At 34.7% G+C, this 21,380-nt stretch overlaps 1 protein-coding gene across 1 annotated transcript; it reads left to right on the plus strand.

Moving 5' to 3' along the window:
- Positions 1-217: 217 nt before the first annotated feature.
- Positions 218-2,272, plus strand: LOC11423879 (transcription factor TCP7). The gene has a single exon (XM_003592678.4). It carries the CDS (start codon positions 450-452, stop codon positions 1,221-1,223), a length of 774 nt encoding a protein of 257 aa, XP_003592726.1. The 5' UTR covers positions 218-449; the 3' UTR covers positions 1,224-2,272.
- The last annotated feature ends 19,108 nt before the right edge of the window (positions 2,273-21,380 follow it).

Below are 21,380 nucleotides of genomic sequence, written 5' to 3' on the forward strand. Positions count from 1 at the left end.
ATGTTGTTCGATTTTCACATGTTAGTTGATAATTGATCGTTGATTCAACATCAAATAATTAGGATTCAATTGACAAACAAATACTTTAATTTCAATGAAATAATTTGATCAATTATTTTTTACATGAACAATTACTAGAATAGCAAAAGGAGAATGAGAAAGCGCGTGAGAATGAATGAGATAGTAGTACTAGTACAAAAACAACAACAGTAGAGAAAAGTGGAGCCCATCACCCATGTGCCTTCTTCCCTGTCTCCACCAGCTCCTGCCGCTCAATCATTAGACTTCTGTTCCCTCTTTCTCTATCACTCACTCACTCACTCAACTCAACTCTCAAACCCAACCAACCCCTTCCGAACGAACAAACTTTAATTCTTTCATCAACTTCATACCCTCAAAACTACTAAATAAACCCCCCTCTTCTCTATTCCATCAAAATTACTAAAACTATGTCTAACCCCGACGGAACAACTACTACAACAACCACCACGAACGGTTCAATCATTGACCCAAACCGTCAACAATTAGCCGTCAAAAAACCGCCGGCAAAAGACCGTCACAGTAAAGTCGACGGCCGTGGACGCCGTATTCGTATGCCAATCATATGCGCCGCACGTGTCTTCCAGCTCACACGCGAATTAGGTCACAAATCCGACGGTCAAACCATCGAATGGCTCCTCCGTCAAGCTGAACCCTCCATCATCGCCGCCACCGGTACCGGCACAACTCCGGCGAGTTTCTCTTCTCTCTCTGTTTCACTTCGTGGCTCCAGCAACTCTCTCCCTTCTCCTTCCTCCACTTCACTTGACCACAAACCTCTTCTCTCTCCTACGCCGTTCATTCTTGGAAAACGTATTCGCACTGATGATGATTCTTCTTCTTCCTCTGCTAAAGATGATGCTCTTTCTGTTGGTTCTCTTTCTACACCGGCGGCTCTTTGGGCTTTACCTGCGCGGCCTGATTTTGGTCAAATTTGGAGCTTTGCTGCTGCCGCCGCCGGTGCTCCTCCGCCGGAAATGATGGTTCAGTCTTTGTCTCAGCAGCAACATCAGGTTCAAGCTAATTTCTTCGCTCATCATCATCAACAACAACAGCATCAACAAGCTATGGGTGAAGCTTCAGCTGCTAGAGTTGGGAATTATCTTCCTGGTCATCTCAATTTGCTTGCTTCGTTGTCTGGTGGACATGGAAATTCTGGTCGGAGAGATGATGAACATCATTGATTGTGTTTGTTTGTGAGTTAGTTTTTTTTGTGGTTGGGTCGCAGTGAAGATGGTGTTTTCTTGGTATATAGTATAATTATTCTGTGTTATGTTTTCATGTGTGTGAAAAGTAGAACATTTTAGGGTTTAGGTTTTTTTTGTTCCTTTGATTTTGAATGGAGAAGTCCATTGATCAAAGGAATTCAATTAGGGATTTTACTTCCTTCTGGGTTGGAAGATTGATTCATTAGGCTTCTTATTATTTTAGATGTTCAAATTTGTTTTAATTAGATTATGGGGTTTTGCAGAAGGAGAGAAAAAAGTATGATATTTATTTATGTGATAGTCCTGATAAATTGGATTGAGGCTGGAATAGGTTTTCAGAACCTTGATCATTATGTAACAAGTGCAGTGGAAATTCGTTTTGATTGTTGTTGAGTTGAAAGCTCTCCAAGTTTGGATGGTGATGGAATGATGAATTAATTGCTTCTGTTTCACTTTCTTAGTGGGGTTTTGAGTTGTACTGATAAGTTACTGTTGCAGAGTGATTAAGTGCTTGAAAGCTTGTTGTTTCTGAGTTAAGAGAGTCAATTCAATTGTTGTGTATCTCAAGTTCCATTGTCATTCCCAATTTGTTGGATTGGACTGGAGTACCCTATTTTTCAAACATTGTACTTATATCTTGGTCTTGGCTGCATTGTTTGAGATTAAGAGAAATTGGGGTCCATTTAAACTGGCAAATGCATGTTTTGATTTTGACACAGCTGCTGTTGGTGAATGGTGACTGGTGAGTCATGATCTGTTTCTTTCTCCATTTTCAACTTTCATGCTCCTTGTTGGGTTATTATTAGATGTTGCTTTGGAGGTGATTGGTGTGTCAAAGATAAATGTTCAAGTTATGACCTTTGTTTTTAGAATTTTATTTATCTTCAATTCTTGGTCATTTCATAGATTGATCAGCGTGAGAATAATGTTTTCTTGCATTGCATGTAAGTGGATTGTTTTGGGGTGCCAGTGATGTGAATAAAAACCCATCTGTTTCTTTCTTTATTTTATCTCATGTTATATCATTCTGCTTTGTCTTTAATACCACTAGTATTTTTTTTTTATGAAGTGTTATTGATCTTTTGTGATTGTGACCTGGCTATATTATGGTTCATTTGGTTGTTTTTCAACCTCCACGTTCACACTACCGTGTTTGATTTGGTTGGAAGAGTATCTTGAGTTTTCTGGCAGTTTGTCATTTCCATGGTATTCCCTCTGTGAACTTGTCCTCTGGTTAGCTATTTCAGTATTTAAGGTAAGATAAGGTTAGGTGCATGTTGTATTCAAGTCTTAAATATACTAAAACAATAAAGATCTTACACATAGTACATGGTATAGTTACTATTTTTGATGTTTTCACCTTGGGTTAAAACTTGAAACAAATATTTTGTTGGTGCATTTGATTCAGCAGTAATTCAATTTTGACTGGTTTATTGTCTGTGGTTGATACTGATACAGAAATTCAATTTTGACTGGTTTATTGTAACTCAATAATGGCACATTTAAACGGGTTGTTATGGCTTTGACTTTTAAGGCCACACATATACCCTTTGAGAACTACCGTGTGCACCTTCTCCCTGGCTTTCCCAATGCCATGCATTTCATCATTTTCCTCACAAAAAAAACATACAAAGACACTTGTGACTACTGAGTTGATGTGAGAAAGGGATTGGTCCATTAAATGGATGGTATCTATAAGTCATAAGTTAAAATTCATCTGTTAAACACCTGGCATCTTAGAGGCATATAGTAGTAATTTAAACAACATACTAGAAGGTAGGTTGATTAGGTTGATGGCATCCTGTTAACTAGACATTTTAGTGGAAGTTAGAATACGCGTTCAGTTGTTAAATTCATCGTTAGCCAGTGTGATTTTGCAAAAGCTACACTCTGTAGCTTAAAAAAATACGGCATCACTGTGATTTTGTCAAATTCGGTGATTTCAAACATGCACTTGTTTGCCCTAAATTACTGGTATTGCAATCAACTCTACATTGGCTAAGTAGTTGTAAGTATAATCAATTTTTTGGGTAGGGGAGCTATTGAGAAAACGAATTATTGGTGGTGTGTTGATATTTGGTTGTTACATCGCTCTGGCAATGTGAATATGTTAAAAATGGATTGGTGATGCTATCTGAGTAGATAAGAATTTCTGGATAGCCTGAGATATGGAAACTGGAGGAGGTTGAGTAAACCAACTCATCATTTTTGTTTATTTTTGTATTTTTCTGTGTAAGGATCGTTGGTGGGGTTTTCAAATTAAGTGATGCCAACATGTTTTCTTAATTATTGCTAAACAGAAGAGTCAGCTACCAATAATTGTTGGGTCCCTTCATGGAGTTACATGTCGAGGTGAAACATGTTGTGTTAAATTCCATGTAAGGAACGTATTTAAATCATCGTATGATGGACGTTTTGAACTTACTTAGGAACTGTTTCTGGACCTACGTTACTTTTTTCACAAGGCCCTTGCATTTGGGTGATAATGTGATATAGCCACGTAACTGGAAATTGCTCTTGAGCCCCTCGTGTTTGCTCAAAATCCCCTTAATTTATAGGAATGTATTTAATTTTTCGATGACACAAATCTATCGGATGATACACCTGCCAATCTGATTTTTTCCATTGAAAGCTATCTTTTGCTCGGTATTTTTCAGTGGTTGGGCAACATCTGGGTTCCATAGAGCAATTTCCAATCTGTGTTTGTTCGGTTTGGTCTACCGTAGGATTTCTGTGTGAGTTTGATACCTTTTTTTTTTTGCGCAATTATGATAATCATCATGTTAAAACTTTCGTAAGCTGGTTGAATCTCCTATAACTAATCTGTTCCTAAACTCCTAAACATTTTGAAGTAGGTTTTTTTATCAAGCACTAAAAGTAGTTACCATCATAACAACTAGCAAAATATTCGTACACTCGCACCGATTCACTGGTTTGGTTTGTATATATAAGTTCGGAATTATAATAAACAAACATATTTTCCTTCAAAAAAAAAAATAAACAAGCATATTTTTTTGTAATTTTTTCTTATTGGTAGAAACTAAACATAGAGTTTAAGTAAATAAATATCGCTATAAGTTTACTTGAAAGAAAAACATTAATAAGGATTGGAATTGAAAATAATGAAAACACCACAACATTAGTTAGTACATCAAGCATGATATATTGTCTACGAAGACAATAGTAACTGAAACCAAGTTGCTTGATCTAATACTGTTGAAAGTGAACTCCATCCTATCTTCAGCCTTGAAATTATTGCTAGCACATAATTCGTTCCAGCCTTGAGCACTTTTGGTTGTAGTTTTTGCTCCATCTCTTTGCAAGACCTAGCAATTGATTTGTACAGCTGTAGAATCAGTGGGTATAAGACTTTCATAATTGTAATGTCTTCGTAGTCCTTCTGAGATGTTTGTTAAAAAAAGATTAAATTATGTTTTTCAATTATTATTTTCTCTATTAAAGTAAAAAATAACTCATCCAAATTGACACAAGAGAGAATTGAACAATGAGACGTACAGCAGAAACACACTTCAAGATCTCAGGTGGGTTTAAACACACAGTATCAATTTTTATTTTTTTTAAATACACTTAATATCAAGTTAACCAGCAGTCTCCCTCATTTTGATTCATGTTCTAAATAGACTTGTATATGAAATTGAATCATTTATTTAATATCGGTAAACACATACTAATCGTACTTGTAGCCTTGAAATAAAATAAAAAATAGTTGTAGGCTTGTTACGAATATTATGTTGTTACCATCATAACTACATTTTTTTTTTTTTTTGGTTTCTAAAATGCTTTTTAGCCATTGAATTTGGAAAGAAGTTCTCAATGGCATAGATCTTTAGACATGTTGACCCACTAGCAATGTATATTACTCCATAATGTTTAATTTTTGTCTTTAATAAAGTAATGAGTAAATAGTCAATTTCCCCCCTGAAATTGTAAGTTTCATCAATTACCCCCCTGAAATTAACAAAATTTCAATTACCCCCTGAAATTTCACAATGTTAGTCAATTTACCCCTTCCGTCAAATTTTTCTGTTAGTGAACATGACGTTTTGCAAATATCCCCCTGAAGTTTTGCACTTATGTGCAAAATGCCCCCCAAACTTAAAAATTTATATTATTTTTTTCTTAAAAACAAACAATTAATAGTTAAATATTAAAGTTAACTATTAATTTTGTAGTTTGGAAAAACCACATACATATATACATCAAATTATTTTTAAAGTTACATGTGATTAATATATTACTGATGACCTGCAACAACAGGTAACTAATACTGGCTTGACCTACAAATGCAAGTTATAAGACCAACATAAAAAAAAACTTATAAATGCATGTCCTACCATACATGAATTAAGTGTAAAATGAATGTTAACCATTAGATGTATTTTGAAAGTTTTTAATGGTTGAGATTTTCATGTTTTATCACTTTCTAAGATTCCAATTTTTAAACATATAAATTGAATTAAAAAAGGAAATTGATTTTGAAATCACAATTAACAAAAGGGTAGTTTTGGCATTGTTGAAAAAATGTTCCTCTTGTTATTCTCTCACTGTAGAATTGTTCTCTCTCTTTGGTTGTTTGTTTTTACCGATCTAGCTGATGGCATATTTCTTTTCTAGTATTCATGCTGATTTGTTGTGCTACGGTCGAAGGTAAATGGCGGAAATCTTCCCGTCAGCGGCTCCGGCGAGAGAGATAATGATATTTCTCTGTGTGAATAAATATTTCTCAGATTGATAAGGAATCTAGTTATATGATGAATTGAGACCCGTATGAAAATACTCTATGAATTGTTGTAACTTCCGTGAAAAATAAAGCTTATTACCACGTTTGTTTTTGCAAGAACCCTAAAAAATATAATTGCGGTTGACAAGTGGATTTGCAAAATAAGTATGTGCCTTCTCTTTGCCTTTCAAATCCGAGCAAAAATATGTAAAGTTCGTTGAATTTCATGGAGTATCGAGCGAGATCCGATTACATACGTTTATCTCTTTCTCTAGATCTAACATGAAATGAAGGAAAATATGAATTTCCTATATTGTCCCTGTAATATTCATACCATTAAAATGTGTATGAAATTATTATAAGAATCATTTATATCTTTTTAACTTTTATAATAGGTAAATAATGTACCTAACCTGCAAAAAAACAGGTCATTTAAGCTTAAAAAAAAATATTGAAGTCTCTCATGGTAGGAGACCTATTGAAGTCTCCCACCCTATATGGCACCAGGCTATATGCCATAAAAGAAAAACTGAGACACAAACGGTAAAAAAATGTAATTACATTTTTGGTCGCTTATTATATCTTTTATAGAATTTTGCTCTCCAAATTTTAAATTTCGTAATTTTGGTCTTCCTAAATTATAAATTTATGAAATTAAATCAATCATCCAAAATTTTGATGATGTGGAGAGTCTTTAAATGACACGATAACATGTTCATCCTGCATGTGGAGGCTATATTACTTGTAGAGCAATGCTATATATCAAGAAAGATTTTATTAAGAAATAGTCCAGAAATTAATGTTAGTCAATAAAATCTCAGATCGGAAATCATGGGGTGGTGGATGTTATGTATTTTTTTTATTTTATAAAACGTTAATAAATAAGATTGAAATTTAAGGGTTCGTTTGGTTCGCGGGTTTTGAAGGGGAGGGGAGGGGAAGAGAGGGAATATTTTAAAATTTTTGTGTTTGGTTCAATTTTTAGAAGGGGAGGGGAGAGAGAGGAAGGGGAACGAAATCCCTCATAAGCTCATTTATTGCTCCCCCTCAAATTGGAGTTTTTTGGAGGGGAGGGGAGGGAAAGAGAGATGAGTTAATGCAATTTTAATTACATTGACATAATATCCTCATGTTTATTTTTAAATGAAAAATCCGTCCTTATTAAAAATTTAAGTGTTTTCAACATATTGCTTATTACCATCTTTTCTGTAACATGCCAATGTCAATTTTTTTTTTATCGAGAACTGCACATTCTTGTCTTCTAATTTTTTTTTTACGTGAATTCACTTTTTTGACTAACGTTGCTTTTATTTTTTTTAATTTGATATATTTATTTTATAGTTTTTAATTGTATTATAAAACATAATTAATAAAATTTGTAGAATATTTTTTTATAAATATATTTTAAAATAATTTCTAATAATAAATATTTTTATATTGTACTAGATTATTTTAGAAGTGCTCTAATATTTATGAATACCTAATATTTTGTTAGAACTTTTGTGTTTGATTATTTATGGAGTTTTTGATTACGAGTTTTTATGTTTATATTTTTATGAAGTGAATAATATAAAAATCATGATATTGTTTTAAGATTACAGTGATAAAAAAGTAATTTGGTTTTAAAATCTCTCCCCTCTCCTTATGAACCAAACACATATTTAATTAAAATCCATTTCCTCCCATCATTTGAACCAAACATATATCTAATTGATATATCTCTCCTTCCCTTCCCTCCCTTTCCCTCCCCTCCATTAAAACCCCTCCCCCCGTTGAACCAAACGGACCCAATGATTATTCTGCCATGTCATTCTTGAATCCATCGTGATTTTACATTCGCTATACATAGCATTATGCTTACTTTTATACTGAAATTAAGTAGATTTTTAGGGGAAAATTAAATAGTTTTAATTAGCATAAATAGTTATTAAATAGTTCTCGTCACTCTCCCATAACTTGTATTGCATGACTTTGTGATGATGTGGTGGTGTCCGTGGAAAAGTTGAAATTGAAAGGTATATGGGAGGGTGACGAGAACCAACCACACATTTCTCGGTGCAGCTAACAAGGGATGTGCTATAACTATTGCAGTGGCAAAGTGTGCATAACGTATCAAGTTCAGACTCAAGTGTTGTTGATAACAAAAATCGATGGCGCTTAGACCAGTGTATGTTTTGGTCCAACTTGGACCAGTAAAATTACCTGGTATCACAGGTTATGTTTCAGTTGTCCCATACCATACACCCCTTATAGAAAAACATGCTAGCAACCCCTTTTTCCCAATAAGTTACTTATAAGTTACTTGTTGTTCAACAGGTTCTGTTTCAGTTGTAATTAATGTCATTATTTTTTAGCTATCAAACCTTAAAAAATTTCCAAAAAAAAAGGTGGGTTCTTAATCACATTGTTTGTAGAAGCTTGTTGAGGGCAGTTTCATTCACAAAACACAAAACTATTGCTGAATGCAGTTGCATTTGGGAGGTGCCTTGATTTTCAACAAGTTCACCAATGTTTCAATCTCCAGCCACCGACGAAGGTAGAACCAGATCTAACAGTTGAGTGAGCGATTCGGAAAATCAAACGAGGAGTGATTATGTGTTTCGTATATTATCTGCTTGTTTGTATAATATTATAAATCTCCATCAACACATCCATTGATGACGGTTCTTGGAGCTTGTGGACCTAATTAAATGAAAAACAATTTTGATTTGATTAAAATTTAATAATATATTTTGATGTTGAATTTATTAATCTTTAACTGCGTTGTTCTAATTTTCAGTTCGATAGCAGTAGCACTTTCCTTTTTTCTTTTGCATCAGGTATCAGACCTTCAATCACAACCATAATCATCTATTGTATATGGTCGGTCTGTGATAGTAACATAGACCCTTCACACCTAATCATCTCTCCCCGTTCCTTCTCTTCCCTTACCATCCTTTCATATTCTTGATTTATTTCATTTCCAAACAATTTTGTTTATGTTCCTTCGATTTGAAAAGTATAATATCGTTGTAAGTTCTGATGAAAATTGCAAAATGGAGATGATGAGAATGCTTGTTAACTATTACAGTCAGCATATTAAAATTAAAAAAATGGTGGAAAATAAAAATAAAAAAGTTATTCTTCTCTCGGATCCATCCTTGGATACACCAATTTTAAGCTAATTAAAGCAAAACTTCAGTTAACCAAGTTTTCAATCAACGATCTAGCAACTTTGCTTTACTTGGTTCATCATTGTTCTTAATGTGAATTTGTTACCATTTTTCTAAATTCCAAGCCACCCATTTTAATTCATGGCGTCCAGTTTTGACCGATGGGAAAAAATCTATTATTTGAAGTTTTTGAAGAAGTTCTGGATTTTGTTGTTTGTTGATGAAAGAATGGGGGAAGATGGTAAGAGAAGAGAAGAAAGGGGAAGAGATGATTTGGTGTGAAAGGTCTATGTTACAGTTATAGACCTCAAATAAATCCAACCAGCTCAAAAAAAATTAGGGGGTCAAAATAGCACAATTGAGAAACTTTAAGGGTTAAAAGTACAATTAAGCCTTGATTATAAGACGTTTTTGAGTTTTTTCTTTGTTCAATTTTATAAAACATCTTTCAAATTTTAAAATGCATTAATTATTTTTTTACAACTATACATCTAGTTAAGTTACATATTTTTCCTGCAATGTTGTAATAAATACTATATGAAAATATTAATTAATTCTCTCTAATAAATTATAGACTTGTAAAACAATAATGATTGTCAACAAAATTAATAAAACAATCAACTTTCATAATTCTCATAATTTTTTGTCAAATCTATTTTAGTCTTTTAAATTTAACAGAAGTATCGGGTTTCTTCAAAAAAAAAAAATGACAGAAGTATCGAATTTGTCCTTTAAGTTTTTTAACTGCCTAAAATTAACAACTTAAATAACTTATTTAAAATTTAAAAAAAACTTAAAGATCTATTTAAAATTTAAAAAACTTACAGGACCAACTCAGTATTTTCGTAAAACTTACAAGACTGAAAGATACATTTTGCTTTTATTTTTTGTGATAATAGTCACTTTAGTTATCAAATATGTAGAGTTCATGTATGCTCAATTTAGTCATTTAGTGTCTTAGATGGAAGACGTGTGGCAAAAAACAATTTTGAGGGCTGAGATTTTAAGTTAATAAATTAACATCTTAATAATAGAAAAATAAAAACAATATGTTCATCTTCTCACTTATAATCAGGCTTTCTCTCATATCGTAGTTCGCTGTAACACCCCAAATTTCTATTTAATTAATTTTGTGAGGTTAAATAGGTGGAGTCGTGTTTATTATGATTATAATGTTGATTAGTGACGTACTATGAGGGCTAATAGGATGAAGAGAAGAATTAAGTAAATATGATACAAAGTTGGAGGTGTAGAATATAAGTTTTAAATAAGTGGGGGAGGGGAGGAGTAAAAGTATAGTGAATAAAGGAGAAGAAAGTTATAACATGTGATTGACCCAAGTATAAATATAAACATTAGGAGTTAGAAGAGTCACTTTTGCTCAAGGTGAAAAAAAGAAAGAAAAGAGGAGCATAGGAGAAGAAACCCTAGTTGCGACGAGATCAAGCCAAGCTGGAAATTTCAGAAGAAATCGAGGTAAGGGGGGAATCTCTTCATCTCTAAGGTTTAATATTTTGCTGTAGGGTTGTAAAGGGGTTAGAGTATGAGTGTTGTTATGATGGTGATGAGGACGTTGTTGAGGTTAATTAATTCTTAAGTTATGATTGTTGTTATGAGGAAGATTTCCATTGAAAAATTATGATGAATGAATGTAGAATTGTTGTTGAAAGAGTAATATCAAGGGAACCTAGTTTAGAGATTAGAGTTCAGAACTTGACCCTGAAATAGTGTAAAATTGGATACTTTGATAGAGAATTAACACTCAAATAATAGGGTAAACCTAGAGTGATGATTAGGGACAATTTGGGTGTCATGGGATTGAGTTAAGTGATTCAAAAATGATTAATTGGGGAAAAACGCATTTCTGAGTGTTTTGATTCGACAAAAATTGGGCCCAATTTTGTAAATTCGGCCCCTGATTTTCTCAGCACAACTTAACAAACAAAAACTGTTGTTTTTAAGCATTTTCCGTTCCGAAGTGGATTTCGGTCGAAACATGAAAGTTTTAGGTATGTGTGTTAGATTTCCAATGGCTTTTGTTTCACCTCAACCAGACCTCTACAACTTGAGTTATGGTCAAATTACCGTACTTGGGTCATGCTGCGTTTTTCGTGAAACTTCAGCATAATCTTTTCAATGAGCCTTAAAACATCCTAGAAAATAATAAAGAGTTTAAGAAGATTGTTAAAGATAAATGTAAGGGTAAGGGTCCTAAACTATATAACTTAAAGAAGGAGTGGGTTTAAGCGTAATTAGAAGTGATTAACTCAGGATGATAACAAGCTTAAATAGGAACCGAGGATAGTAACCTATGAGAACCTAATGGTGTCAAGATGGCTTGAAAATTGAAAGTGAAATATAAATATGGGAGACGCTGTGAGGAATATTAATCGAGAGGTTAATACTTAAATTAGAAGGGATAATGGGGTATATTAATAGGATGAAAGACGTAGTAATGGAGAGAACGAATGACTAGAGTAGTAATGAGTAACGAAGGAATATGATGTGTACATATGCTCGAATAAGATGTTGATTAATGGCGAGAAGTTATTATCGTGTGATGAGGATCTATGTTGAGATAATAATTGTAGAATGGTGATGATGAATGATATCATAATTAATGATGTTTTGTGAATGACGAGTAATGATGATGACGTGTCTTGTTTAGGGTGACGAGTAAATGATGAAGTGGGTTATGTTATGAGTAAGAGTTAAAGCATTGGGTAAGTTAGGGGATGATAATAACATTGAGAAAAGATATCAAGTTGATTAAGGGTAATAAGACGAGAAATTACCATAGCAAATAGTGTGGGTATGTGGTGAGTTTAAAAACACGCGATTTAGTAAAAAGGGTATAAGACGATGATAATATGGGATGTGAAGTAGGTTCTTTTCCGAATAACTAATGAGGTGAAATATGATCTCCTTAAACCAATAATGAGTCTAAGAATATCGTTGAGTGAAAGAGCGAATGAACCAAGGTAGTTAAAGAACTTAAGATGAGTGTTAGACAGTAACATATAAGGTGTAAAAATGAATAAAGACTGAAAACATAATAGGAATGATGATAACGATAAATAAGAAGAGGATCGATTAGAAGGGAGCAAGATGCATAGGAAAGAGGATAAGAGGTAATAGTTGTAATGAGTGACGAATATAATAACGAACGGTATCAAAAGAATGAAACCTCGAATTATAATGAAGTATTAGGTTAGATAATAACTTTAAATTTAAAATGAAGTTATGATTAGGGAGACGGACGATGTATAGATGACGACGAACGTGAGAACAAGTAATAAGATATAAAGTCGTTTTATGGAGGAGAATAAGTAGGAAAGAGTTGATAAGAATTGTGAGGAAAAACCTAGGTATATAGAGAGGAGACTTTGTATGTAATGATAGCGAATAAGAAAAACAACTTGAGACCAGGAATGAGGAATATGGTATGATATCAGGAATAAAGTTTATAGAGCCTAGAATAGATGAGAGAATAATGTATGTTCCTAAAATGAATACTAAAATAAAATATAGGGAAGTTGACGTAGAATTGAATTACGCGTAAGGGTTGGATTAATGAAGAGATACAATGGTGATATAAATTGTTGATAGAGATTGTAACAGCCCGATTTTCGCTAGATTTATTTGAATTATTTTTATTATGTGTTTATATGTGCTTGTGCGTGATCATTCATCATTGGGTACATTTTCATGAGTTTTCGTGTTAGAAGGGTAATTTAGTCATTTTGGACTCATGGGTATTCTGGTCATTTTGGGTGTAAGAGTAAATTAGTAATTTTTGGTGAGAATTATTTTTAGTGTTTAGTGAGAACCATTATTTTACTAAGTTACTAGAGTAGTAATTAGTATTTTACCGTTAAGTGACCGTTATTAGTAATTTACCGTTGTGTGTGTGTAGAAACTTTTTAGATTTGAATTGGAGTGAGTTAAATCCATTAAGCTTTAGGGTTAGGCCCGTTAAGGGGACATCCTATATAAACCTTGTCTTAGAGGAAATTTCCTCACACTTTCATTTACAAGATATTTTGAGCGAGTTAGAGAGAGAAAGTGGGAGCAAAGAGGAAAATGGTTAGAGAGAAGGGGAACTTGAAGATTCAAGGATTGGAGGGAGCTAGGAGCTAAATTGAAGCTTAAGCTAGGGAGTTAATCTAACTAAGGTAAGGGGGTTAGAATTCATCATAATCATTTTTAGTGTAAATTTCAATTGTTGCATGAATAAGTGCTTAATTGAGTAATTGATTATTTGTTCATAATCGTTAGAATTTGTGCTCCAATTATGATGATATGCTTGAATGCATGAATTTGTTGATGATTGAATTGTTGTTAGTGAAACTTCATGTTCAAAGTATGAGAAAATGGTATATGTTGAAATATGTTCAATTGGTTGAATTATGATATGGTGTTGTTGAATTGTGATAAGATTCATGATCAATTGATGTTGTTGTTGCTAAGTGATGATGTTGATGATAATTCATGGCTTGGGTATGCATGATTCATGATTTGCTGTTGAGAAATGAGATGTTGTTGGTGGTTTGGTAAAAATTGGTGAATTGATCCAAATGTCAATTGTTTTCATGTTTGTTGAGTCCTTGTGAGTCACTTTAGTCATATTGACCTGTAAGCAACATCTGGAAACACGTTTGGGCATTAAGGGATCAAAATTGGGGATTTTGGATAAAAAGGGGTTGAAACCCGTAACACTTTATGCAGAACTATGAACGTTCGCTTAAGGGGTCCCTTAAGCGACCGGTAAGCGAGCATTCATATGGCGTTCTGGGTTCAGGTCGCTTAAGTGCCCTGCCAGCGAGCTGGTAAGCGTACTTTTTGATAGCTTCTGGAACCCGTTCGCTTAAGCGAACCATGTGGTCGCTTAAGCGAACTGATGAGCTTCCTGCAAGCGACCGCGACCAGAAAGCGTACACTTGAGGTGGCTACTGGAACTCGTTCGCTTAAGCGAACCAGGTGGTCGCTTAAGCGAGCAAGCCCAATTTCAGCCACTTTAATCTTTTGTTCTGGGGCCAATCCGAGCTTTGTAAAATGATTCTTTCAACATGTTTAACTAATGTTTAAACCCCTAAACCTACTGGAACATGATTAGCTTACCTAAACTTAAAATTTTCCGTTAGAGTCATAACTTGAAAGTTTTTGGTAATTTTATACTTTTGTCGAAACAAACTTTTGCAAACTAATGGAGCTTGCAAGTTAAACCTACAGCTCATATAGACTTAGGCAAAAATCTTAATCATGTCAAAAGCGATATTTCGGATGGGAATGTGAAAGATTATGAAATTGGGTTTTCATACGAATTTAAGCTATTCTTTAGACTAATGTCTAATAGTCCGTAAGTGGCTTAAGCTCATGACTACAGTGTTGGAACAAAATGTGTTTCACAATGAACCTTATTGAGTTTTGATGATAACAAGGTATTAAAAATTGTCAATTGGTTATTACTAATAATTGTTCAAGTGTACAGGACCAAAGGCTACTCAAGTTATTTCAATAGGTCTTGGAAGAACAATGGAAAGAAAAAAGAAATTCTGAGCATCTGAAGAAAACTGCTCCTGAAGCTAAACTGCTCCTGAAGAGATGACGTCATCAGAAGCAGAAAGTCATCAGAAGCAGAAAGTCATCAGAAGCAAAAGTTTTCATCAGAAGCAATATCTTCACCAGAAGCTACTTTTGATCCTTTAATCAAACTGAAGATTCAAAGTTGCTGATTCTCAATTCAGTCTTATCAAAGAAGAACAAAGAATTGAAAGGGAGGTATCAACGGATATATGGATAGCACTGAGCTCTTGTCTCTCGTTAATAGAGTTGACAAAGTACAAGTGTACAACCACTACCTCCACTACTCTGTTTTCTGTCTACGCTACAAGACAAAACAACAGCCATGCCTGCAGAATTTGTACACTCAAGATGGGAATGAATTTGAAGTTTATTCTTCAAAGGACTACACCCAAATCAGGCAAAGGATCACTGGTGGATAATCAAAGGATTTCAAACGACTCTTTAGACGTGCTGATTATCTCAACGTCTCTTTCACACCTCTATATAAAGGAATGAAGACTTGAAGATTTAAGATAGAGATACATAAGTTCAAAAGCGCCAAAACTCTGTCAATTTGATTCTAAAAAGCACACTGAATTTCTGCACTGATTTGATACATCTTAGAAATTCAAAGTCTAGAGTCTTTTCTGTATTGTATTGTGAACACCACTGATTGTATATCAAGTGTTCAATTCAAACTCAATTCTCTGTATTTTTGTTTGATTAGAAGTCTCTTGCCTGCGTGCTTGAGCATTAGAAGTCTCTTGCTTAGTGCTTGAGCATTGGAAGACTCTTGCGTGTGTGCTTGAGCATTGTTTTGTGAAGTCTCATACTTTGATAGTATTGAGCATTTGTAATCTTTGTGATTATAGTGAAATCTCCTTGGAAGTGCAAGGGGGACTGGACTACTTCCGTGTTGTGGAAGGAACCAGGATAACTGCTTGTGTCTTTGTCTTTCTTTTCTCTGCTCTGTTCTTTCCGCTGCATATCTGATTCTGATCATTTCATCAGAAGCACTCTCAGTCTGCTTCTGAAGATTTATCAGAAGAAGTATTAATTAAGAGAAAAAGAAAACACAATTCAACCCCCCCTTCTTGTGTTTTTCTCACCTTCAATTGGTATCAGAGCCTGCTCTGTTATCACAGCACTTAACCGTGTTACAGTTCAAGATCTATTAGAAAAACATGTCTGGAGATGAGGAATCAGTTACTCCAAAATACACAAGCGTCAAGCATGACTATGATACTGCTGACAAGAAAACAGACTCTGGAAAAGCTCCAAGGTTTAATGGAGATCCAGAAGAGTTTTCTTGGTGGAAAACTAATATGTACAGCTTTATCATGGGATTAGATGAAGAGTTATGGGACATACTGGAAGATGGAGTTGATGATCTGGATTTGGATGAAGAAGGAGCTGCTATAGATAGAAAAATACATACTCCTGCTCAGAAGAAGCTTTACAAGAAGCACCACAAAATCAGAGGGATTATTGTGGCTTCTATACCTCGCACCGAATACATGAAAATGAGTGACAAATCTACTGCGAAGGCTATGTTTGCTTCTCTATGTGCAAACTTTGAAGGCAGCAAGAAAGTAAAAGAGGCTAAAGCTTTGATGCTAGTTCATCAGTATGAACTTTTCAGAATGAAAGATGATGAGAGTATAGAAGAAATGTACTCAAGATTTCAAACTTTAGTTTCTGGATTGCAAATACTGAAGAAAAGCTATGTTGCTTCTGATCATGTTAGTAAGATTTTGAGAAGCTTACCTTCAAGATGGAGACCCAAAGTAACTGCTATTGAGGAAGCTAAGGATCTAAATACTTTAAGTGTTGAAGATCTTGTTAGCTCACTCAAAGTGCATGAAATGAGTTTAAATGAGCATGAAACCTCTAAGAAGAGTAAATCCATTGCTTTACCATCTAAAGGAAAGATCTCAAAATCTTCCAAAGCCTACAAAGCCAGTGAATCTGAAGAAGAATCACCTGATGGAGATTCTGATGAAGATCAATCTGTAAAAATTGCTATGCTGTCCAACAAGCTTGAGTATCTGGCAAGGAAGCAAAAGAAATTTTTGAGCAAGAGAGGTAGCTACAAGAACTCCAAGAAAGAAGATCAGAAGGGATGCTTCAATTGTAAGAAGCCTGGTCATTTCATTGCTGATTGCCCTGATCTTCAGAAGGAGAAGTTTAAAGGCAAATCCAAGAAATCAAGCTTCAATTCCAGTAAATTCAGAAAGCAAATCAAAAAGAGCTTGATGGCGACCTGGGAAGATTTGGATAGTGAATCTGGTTCTGATAAAGAAGAAGCTGATGATGATGCTAAGGCAGCCGTTGGGTTAGTGGCAACAGTATCATCAGAAGCAGTATCAGAAGCTGAATCAGATTCAGAAGATGAAAATGAGGTATATTCCAAAATCCCTAGACAAGAACTTGTTGATTCTCTAAAAGAACTTTTATCACTGTTTGAACACAGAACCAATGAGTTGACAGATTTAAAAGAAAAATATGTTGATTTGATGAAACAACAAAAATCAACTCTATTGGAACTGAAAGCTTCTGAAGAAGAACTCAAAGGGTTTAACCTCATATCAACAACATATGAAGATAGACTCAAGAGTCTTTGTCAGAAGCTACAAGAAAAATGTGATAAAGGTTCAGGCAATAAACATGAGATTGCCTTGGATGATTTTATTATGGCTGGAATAGACAGAAGCAAAGTTGCTTCTATGATCTACAGCACATACAAGAACAAAGGCAAAGGGATTGGATATTCTGAGGAGAAATCCAAAGAATACAGTCTCAAGAGCTACTGTGATTGTATCAAGGATGGATTGAAATCCACCTTTGTGCCTGAAGGTACAAATGCTATAACTGCTGTTCAGTCAAAACCTGAAGCTTCAGGTTCACAGGCTAAGATCACATCAAAGCCAGAGAATCTTAAGATCAAGGTAATGACAAAATCTGATCCTAAGAGTCAAAAGATTAAAATTCTGAAAAGATCAGAACCTGTTCATCAGAATCTGATTAAACCAGAATCTAAAATTCCAAAACAAAAGGATCAGAAGAACAAAGCAGCTACTGCTTCTGAGAAAACAATACCAAAAGGTGTCAAACCTAAAGTATTGAATGATCAGAAGCCACTCAGCATTCACCCTAAGGTACAAGGGAGGAAAAGTAAAACCTCCAAAACTAACCCAAAAGGACCCATGAAGATATGGGTACCTAAATCTGAATTGGCCAAAAATGCAGGTGTGCTTAAGGGCAAGAGAGAAACAAAGGTCATGGTACCTAGACAACGGATGTTCAAGGCACATGACTGGAGAGAAAGCTTTGTTCCTTACCCTTACAATGAAAGATGGAGGAGAAGTGAAGTTTGGTGGCAACCAAACTGGAAAGATCATTGGTACAGGTACTATTGGTAATTCCTCCATCTCAATTAATAATGTGTGGCTAGTAGATGGTCTGAAGCATAACCTATTGAGCATTAGTCAATTTTGTGACAATGGGTATGATGTAACGTTCAGTAAGACCAACTGCACACTAGTCAACAAGGATGACAAATCCATTACATTCAAGGGAAAGAGAGTTGAGAATGTCTATAAAATAAATTTCTCTGATCTGGCTGATCAGAAGGTAGTTTGCCTTCTGTCAATGAATGATAAAAAATGGGTATGTGTTATACCCTGTTTTTGGACCTAAAAATACTGGGCCCAATTTCATTTCAAACTTTGTCAACTATCAAATTTCAATTGCACAGTTCAAATTGTCTCTGCCTCGCAGTATTTTCAATCACAATTTTACCTATGTTTTTCTTGCATAAAACCTTTCAAAATGTCTTTACTTGTCTTGTAAGTCATTCGAAAGTGTCTCTGAATCATTGCGTTGCTTTTTCTACGGTTTATTTCAAAATTTGCAAAAAGTCATACAGAAGGGTATTTTGGTCATTTCCTGCAGTGGGACCCATTTTCATCCTTGTGACTGTCTCTGAGTTTTTTCAGATTATTTTTTTAGCATTTCATCAGTAAACCTTGCTAATTTCATTTCAAACTTGCGTCTGAGTCAGTGGCAAGTCTGTTTGAGTCAGTTTAGGTCATTTTTAGCCCTAGGGGCATTTTGGTCATTTCACACGAAATTTTGGCATGGGGAGGTTACTTTGAAGTACCTCATTTAGGCCATTGGTTCATTTTAGTCCGTTTTGTCAATTTTATTTTTGTTTCGCTTTACGTTTGATCAAAATGCACTTTTTTATTCAATTGCATTTTGGTCCCTCAATTGAGGTCCCAAAATTACATTTCAGTCCAAAAGTTTCTAAAAATTGCATTTCAGTCCTTTTATTATCATTTTTTCTGCAGAAACGCCCCAAAGGGCATTTTGGTCCAAATTTTCGCACAAATTTTAGTCCAGTCCAGGTGTCTTTTTTTCATTGGTTCAGGTACACATGGCAGCATATAAAAGGGAAACAGTGTCAGATTTTTTTGAAGGATTCCATTCACACAGTGACACATCACAAACAGATCAAAACTTTCTCTCTCCATTCTGTTAGATCAAAGAAAACAGAATCACCAAGAACACAGAAATTCATCAAACCCTAACACACAAATTCATAACAAAATCATCAAAATCCATTGAAATTTCTGCAAATCTCAGGAGATTCGTCAGAGAATCATCATCATCGATTTGTTCCTTTCGCAATACGAGTGCGAATCCGTCACCGGACTCAAGCACGATCACGAAAGGCGTGCGAATCCGAGAAGAAGAAGGGAAAAACAGAATCTGTACAGAAGCACGCAAGCAACGCGCACGCAAGCAAGCAGCGCGCACGCAAGCAAGCAAGCACGCAAGCAACGCGCACGCAAGCAAGCAGCGCGCACGCAAGCAAGCAGCGCGCACGCAAGCAAGCAACAAGCAAGCAAGGACGCGAGCAAACACGCGGAGCAACAAGATCGTGAGGTAACCGCCGTCGTTCTTCCTCTTTTCCCTTCCGTTTTCTTAAGTTTTTTCATCAAGGTTCAAGTTTAGATCTACTCCGATTCAAAGCTCTTTTGAAAAATCTAAGCTCGGATTCGAGTAATACATAAAAAAGGATGTTTAAAAACGTAAAAAAAATTTGAATCGGAGCAGTTTCGAACTCCGGCGCGGAGGCGCCACCGCCGTCCGCCGCGCCGGAAAAGCCATGCCAACCGGAGAAGATGACCGGAAAGTTAGAGAGAAGTTGGAGCTTCTCTCTCTAAAAAGAGAGAAGAAAGAGAAAGAGGAGTATCAAAATGAAAAAAACCGGATTTCACCTCTATATATAGAGACTTGAACCGGTCCGGTTTATTTTCGGTTTTACTCTCTCATTCTCAGCCTTCAGATCAATCTAACGCTCCCTGTTGCTCCGGATTTTTTGGCATGGTTTGGGCCTTTCACTTTCGTTTTTGCTTTCTTTTTTTGTTATTTGCACCACTTTTCTTTGCTGTTTGAACCCCTGCATGCTTAAAATTTTCCCTAAAAAACCTCCAAAAATTATCACATGTTTCTTGATATTTTCTCAGTGTTTTTATGACATTTTTGCACATTAAGGATCTATGAAATTTTGGTATAATTAATTCATAGCATTTTAATTCTCTTTGAATTATTTGTTATGGATTCTTCTTCACACATTTGTCCTTGATGTGAGAATATGTAATAAAAGCTACTTGATGTGTTAATATGAGAGATTTGTGCCTATAATTTCATGTTGATTTGCTGTTTTGATTTGGTTCATAAGTTCTTGATTTTATGAACAATATATGCATATTTTGAAAGATATAAAATGCCAAGTTTATTCTAGAAAATATGGCATGAAACCATGCTTGCATGTTTCCAATAATTCCATGCTATAACTTGAGATAAAGAAAACTCTTTCAAAATTTGTTAAAGCATGAGAATTAGAGGCCAAGAATGCTTTAGGTTTCATACCTAAATTTTTAGGGTTTAATGTCATTTTGTTAACTTTTTGTGCCATCTTGCATGCTTTTATTTCTTAGTACTTGTTATGTTTTTTTCTTTTCACTAACAAGTTTATTTCCATGTTTCATGCATCTCATTTAGCATTCCCTCCACCTTCTTTAGCCTAGCATTTATTTTTGCAAGTTTTAATTCCTTTAGAGATGTAATTTGTCATCATTATTTTGTAGCTTGGCAAAGGGGCCATAGAATGTATTTAGGCAATTTTTGTAATATGGACTATGGACACTATGACGCACCGACACGCACACACTCACCTTAGATGTATGCATAGGATTGTATGGTTAAATAAGCGTTTAGGTTTTAAACACTTAGAGAAAATCCATCTTTTCCAAAAAAAACAATTGAACTTCACTTCAAAAATTTTCATAATAAATATGAAGTCAACACTTCATTTTTTCCTTTCTTTTTTCTTAAGAAAAATTCAATTCATCTTAATCATTTAGACTTTCTTTCTAATCACTAATCAAACCTCACTTTTTTTGCTAAATCTAATGCTCATGAAGCCTCCCAATCTCCTTCTTCAAAACCTTTTTTTTCAAAACTTAAAATCAAACAATTAAAACAAAAAAAAACAAGTTTCTTTAGCAAGAACTACGAACGGTTTTGATCCCGTAAAACGGTACGTAGGCAATGAGTCAAAACTCATCCAAGCCGAAATAAAATCAAATTCTACTTCTTCTCACC

This window comes from Medicago truncatula, chromosome 1 (genome assembly GCF_003473485.1).
Source record: "Medicago truncatula cultivar Jemalong A17 chromosome 1, MtrunA17r5.0-ANR, whole genome shotgun sequence".
In the NCBI taxonomy this organism is placed as follows: domain Eukaryota; kingdom Viridiplantae; phylum Streptophyta; class Magnoliopsida; order Fabales; family Fabaceae; genus Medicago; species Medicago truncatula.